This window comes from Thermomyces lanuginosus, assembly GCF_041956635.1.
Source record: "Thermomyces lanuginosus strain ATCC 200065 unplaced genomic scaffold VTN49scaffold_26, whole genome shotgun sequence".
Lineage (NCBI taxonomy): Eukaryota > Fungi > Ascomycota > Eurotiomycetes > Eurotiales > Trichocomaceae > Thermomyces > Thermomyces lanuginosus.
In genome coordinates, this window is record NW_027192360.1 from 1 (window position 1) to 5,611 (window position 5,611).

General features: G+C 47.9%; 2 protein-coding genes across 2 annotated transcripts; both read left to right on the forward strand.

Annotated features, from left to right (window-relative positions):
- Nucleotides 1-2,690: 2,690 nt before the first annotated feature.
- VTN49DRAFT_2195 (uncharacterized protein) lies at nt 2,691-4,419 on the forward strand (the record flags this gene model as incomplete). The annotated part of the gene is made up of 4 exons (XM_069409893.1): nt 2,691-3,178; nt 3,246-3,714; nt 3,789-4,071; nt 4,124-4,419. 4 exons carry the CDS (start codon nt 2,691-2,693, stop codon nt 4,417-4,419), a joined length of 1,536 nt encoding a protein of 511 aa, XP_069269661.1.
- A 966-nt stretch (nt 4,420-5,385) lies between these two features.
- Nucleotides 5,386-5,598, forward strand: VTN49DRAFT_2196 (uncharacterized protein; the record flags this gene model as incomplete). Its single annotated transcript, XM_069409894.1, has 2 exons — nt 5,386-5,395; nt 5,489-5,598. 2 exons carry the CDS (start codon nt 5,386-5,388, stop codon nt 5,596-5,598), a joined length of 120 nt encoding a protein of 39 aa, XP_069269662.1.
- Between the last annotated feature and the right edge of the window lie 13 nt (nt 5,599-5,611).

Consider the following 5,611-nt stretch of genomic DNA (forward strand, 5'->3'; position numbering starts at 1 on the left):
TGCGTGTCTTATTGCGGAAGCCGTGTGCGGAAGACCCAGCGTCAGGGGCGAGTGGTCTCGTTGTCTTTGGCTGACCGGTCCGGTGTTCCCGGGCCTTCTGCAGATCTAGGCGGAAATTTCTTGAAGTCATTTGAGCGTCCGGGCTGTCCGACAAATCAATAACTACTCGGTCATCTGGATTTCCAGTTTTGCGAGGCGGTGTTTCCGGACGATAATACGGGTTTGCTTCGGTACACCAACCGCATGCGCGCATATTTTTTTCGCGAACCTCCAAATGCGAATATTTGCCCGTGTGTTGGCAGTAAGGAGACCAAAGGTGCCAAGAATGGTCCATCTTCAGAAAATGGAAAGAGGGATCGCTTGGTTTGCGAAGACACGAAGACTGAAAGTTGTGTATGAAGTGATAGGTTAACAAAGGAATTGCAATGTACTGCTCGGTCCTCAGCCATGACTTTAGGGAGATCAAGAACTCCAATATATATGTTCGAGGTATTCTGTTCGCTACTTGTGGAGTCAGTAGATACTGGTCGCACGGTGGAGAAATCCTCTCAGCAGTCAGCACAGACTCTTTACTTACGAAGTGTTGGAATGCATATCGGGGATCCTCGATAGCCAACTAAGGTTATAGAATGCGAGCGCGTGGATGCATTAGAGTTGATCATCAAGTAGGGGCTTCTGGGTTGTTGCAGTACTCCGTACGCAGTAGGTTATCTCGCCGCGAGCTGACTTGGCCCACCACTTGAGGCGGTGAGTAATCCGTATGGAGCAAGCTTTCAGACTAGTGGACTACTCCGTAGTTTGGCTCAAGCAGTATACGAGTAGATCTTTACTGACGTCAGTTAGTAACTTATTCCCAAGGTTGCAGAGTACAATTTGCGAACAATGATTCAGTCATGTCTGATCTCATGCCTGAGTAAGGAGAGACTCCTGGAAAGGTATCATGGTACTCCGTACAAAGGATAGTATTATATAGTTCCTGTACTCCGTACGGAGCACTGAGTACTCCGTAGTTGCCATTCATCGCGACGCTTTTGTTTTGACCAGCTAAGTTAACTAAGTTACGAGTAATTAATAGAAGGGGTACTCCGTAGTGCTTTCATGGAGTTCATGGCTTGTGGGATCAAGAGTTTTCGGCTTGCTTAACCGATAAACCTAAAGTCAAGTGAGTCCGTAGACTCTCTGTAATAGGTACAAGTCGCCCCGCTCTGGCCTGACAAGTCGACACAATCGGCGGAAGTTAAAGAATCGGAACGGCCCGCCCCTGCGATGGGGATCTCGATATGGAGTATGGCACTTATCACCGACCTTGAGAGGCGACCTCTTGACAGTTGTCCTAAGGTGCTGATTTGGGGCAGAACGACAGAATCACGTAAGCTAACTAACGACCTATTTACTCTGCGCGAAGTAACTAGTCTCTGTAGTAGCTGTTCTCTAGGTACTATGCGTTAGGATTTTCCGTAGACTAACGGGTTGAAGCTTCATATCTCACAAGGGCCACGAGTTGGCAACACTGTTGACTGCTCGTAAAAATTGCTAGTTTAGCACTTCGTTCTCTCAAGCGAAGTACGGAGATAACTAAGTTAGCCATGAATTGATGACCAAATATTGGTCTGTAGTTAACCAACTTTAACCGTGAAGCTTCGTACGAGTATTCCGTAGTTGGGCTGTGTAGATAGGGCAAGTTGAGGCGAGCTGAAGGGGGTGTGGCCGCCTGGTGGAAATCAAATGCAAGTATGGAATACAGTGTACTCTCTATGCAGGACCGACTCGTACCCATCCGGACTTCTCGCCCTTATGATAGATGAGTACGGAGTACTTACGGAGTACCTATTCTGGCTCGCTGTTCAATGCACTCGTGCGTACTGGTACTAGCAAGGTGTATGTTTACATTTTGAGTGAGTAACGGACTGACGAGTCTTCACAAACTCAACTATTCAACTCGCTCGCTTATCAGTAACTCCGTGACTGCGGTCAGCCAAGAGATTTACGTACGAAGTACTTGCTTCGTCGGTTAATCTAACCCTGTCTTAAGACAAGGTTGAACCTAGGCAGCTTCTAGTAGCATCGCCGCAACATCGCAATTGTCGATCCCACGCTGATCCTGGCACCGGCTAGGTGGTGCTATGACCGAGTTGCTCGTCCATTTTTCTAATATATCCCGTGAAAATCTGTTCTGTCCTTCGTCCTTCCAGTTAAACGACACATCCCTTGCCGTTGACTCGCCTATCGCAATAATTCATTACGGAGTACAGAGTAGATTGGTTGCTATATCGTTAGATAGTCACTAACCTAGCTCGTCGTAATCGGAATTAAATTTGGCAGTAAATGTTAGATCGGTGCCCACCAAGAAGTGTACTCCGTACTCGTACCGACCACCGAGCGAACGGATGCCCTGGCGATCTGTGCGCGGCGCCGGAGGCAGCCATAATTTTGGACAATCAAGATCTGCCGCTGACTGGTTACCCTAATCTGGTCCTCTTGGAGTGACGAGCAAGTCTCCTTCTAACCATTAACTAACCGGTACTAGGCAATTGGTTTCCTCAGTCCGGCTCAGAGGGTTCCGTCCTACTGTCCGGCAAATTCAATCTAGACAAACCTCTATATCAGTCCCTATTCTGTGCTCCGTAGGTGCCTGGTACATGTCCATTGATAGTCAATCAATATCTCGTTCATTTCAGTTCGGAGGCAACATGGCTGGCCGACCTGGAAGACCTCCTAAGGATCTTTCACCCTTCCAGGATGAAATTCTCGAACTTGTCAACGAGGGATACACATACATGTACATCAAATCCCATCTTGAATATCAGCATGGCGTCCGGGTTGGACTCCGGACGCTTGAACGCCAGTGTAGCCGTTGGGGCGTCCAAAAAAAGCGAAAGCCCGTGGATTCCCGTGAACTTCGAGATCGAATCTCGACTTTGTTTAAAGAAGGTTGTTTCACGGACAAAAAGATCATGCGGACATTGAACCTTGAAGGCGTTTCCATTCATAAAAAAACCCTTCAGCGTATCCGACGGGACATGGGTCTCTACCAGCGAATTTCCCCCTTTAATCAAGAGGAGACAAACGCTCGCCTTACTGAAGTCGTTCAAGAAGAGTTAAATAGGGGATATATTGAAGGGTTTGGGCGAGGATATCTTCAGGCCTATTTTAGGGATAAAGGGCACAGTGTGTCTCGGTAAGTCCCTCCAAAGTTCTCTTCATTTTCGCCGATCTCTTTCTTGAAGCCGCTAACGCTGATCGAGCGATCGACTCTTCGCGATTGTTCGTGAGCTTGATCCCGAAGGCATTGAACGCAGAAAAAGTGGAATGCAGCGACACAGAGGTAGTTATATTGTGCCTGGTCCCAACTATGTGTGGTCAATTGACGGCCACTGCAAACTTGATCACTGGGGATTTCAGATATACGCCGCTATCGATGCATATTCTCGATTTGTCATATGGGTATATGTTGGCATCAGCAGCCACACTGCAAAGAGTGTTCTTCGGCAGTATGTAAATGCTGTTGCACAAAAAAAAGTGGTTCCTCATATCCTCCGCTCAGATCGCGGCGTCGAAACAACGATGATAGCGGCAGCGCATTATGAGCTGCGAAAATGCCATGATCCCGAAATGACGATTGGTCGCTGCTATCGCTATGGCACCAGCACAGCAAATCAGCGGATTGAGGCTTGGTGGAACCAATTAACCCGGAGTTTATTATTTCGCTGGAGAGTGAGTTTGCATCACTGCGAGGATGGAGCACTCGTGACGACTGGATTGCCTGCTAATGAAAAATACTCTGATAGGGCTATTTTCGACGGCTTTCCGAGGACGGACTATGGGACAAAGATCTTGCCGGAGACCGGATAGCACTGCTTGCGGTTTACATGCCAATTATACGAGTCGAAATTCAGAAATTTGTTAAGACATGGAATTCTCATCCCATCCGTCGTCAAAAAAACCGTCCGGAATGCATTGCCGGACAGCCTGTCGACCTCTATCACTGGCCACCCGACGGTACCCAGGAATATGGGCTGCCGGTGGATGAGGAACTTCTCCATCATCTGCAGCAAATTTCTAATCCCTGGGGTAAGTTTGGATTCCATCGTCGAAGACAAGTTTCTAACCTTCTGGATGCCAGACGTCAATGAATACTTGCCCAGAGAAACAAAGGAGTGGTGCAGGGAGCAGCTCGGTCGGCTTGGGTATAACCCAGCGCAAGCGAATGCCGAGGATTATTTTCCCACAGGAGCTCGAAGGCATTGCAGGGTATACCTTGCAATGCGAGAAGCAGTGAAACATCACATTGAATCTGGCCGGGAGCCTGAGCTCCGTGAATGCGAGAGGCAAGTTGGCAACTGGATGTGGAATGAGCAGCCTGATCTTGATGCAATTGGAGAAATGGATCTACAGTATGTAGAGGAGGAGATGATGTGATAAGACCATAGTTCACTTGCCTTTTGAAATTTGCCAATAGGACTTTTTAAATGTAAACCCGGCTCTTCCTGATCGTACAAGTACATGGTAACTCGATAACTACTGTCTCGAATAACTTGTCGAATTCGAACTAGACTATAGAAACTATGGAGTTCGCCTTGAATGTGGGATTGAAGTAAACGAAAGATGACTGTAGACTTACACATAGTTGATGCTGATTACTCATGGTCATGAAAAAATTCCACCTCAGCATGATTATTTTGTTACTGATGGTCAGTTTGTTGCGATAACACCAGCTTGACGTTACCTGCAACATTCGGTGCGGATGACAGGGTTGAACGGAGGCATGCAATGGAATTAAGGGGTTTTGCCGCGTGCACAGCTGCACCTAGGAAATTGCAGATACCACGCCATCAATAGTTCATCTTGTTGCTGCAGCAAGCAACAGCACCAACACCATCATCAAGGCAGTACGCTTCACATCGGACGCTAATATATGACCAATGTATGACAATTTGAAGAACTGCCTGATCTTGAGAAGGATGACTGCCACCTGCACCAGCATAAGTTTCAGCTTTGATGTTCATGTAAGGACATACAATGAAACTGCCATGGTCTTTCCGGTGAAAATGCTCTGTAGCTTGTACAGAGCAGACCTCGGTGACTATATGCGACATATATCTAATCACCGCGGTTATAAACTTCAAATGACCACTAGTCATTATGATTACTTCCCCCCGAAGCCCAAGTCAGTTGCTGTGGTTCCCAAACTACCAAACACTTCAGGACAGTCAAACCGCAAACGTATCCAACAGTCAGTGGGCGTGCCAGTCGGTTCTTTCAGGTTACTTTGCATCATCTCTGTATCAACCTGCTGTGGCTAGGAGTACGTGTATGTCTCAGCTTTGGCGTTTGTCAAGGAAGGTTGGCATTGTTGACTACTGCACTGGCGCCGGCAGCCCCATGATGGGCGGTGGTAAGAACCGGTGCAAGCCTCGGGCCATAGGAATAGGAGAAACAAGCGGGTGACTGCTTACCCTACCGTTTGCGCACTCCATACTAACAGTAGAGGGTGTGGTATGGTACCATGGTGGGAGTCTCGCGTCGGTGCGCGGTGAGTCAGCCCACCAGATGCCGCCGCGAAAGTCTACGTTGTCGATCACCAAAGCTAGGGAGTGATTCTCTTGTCACA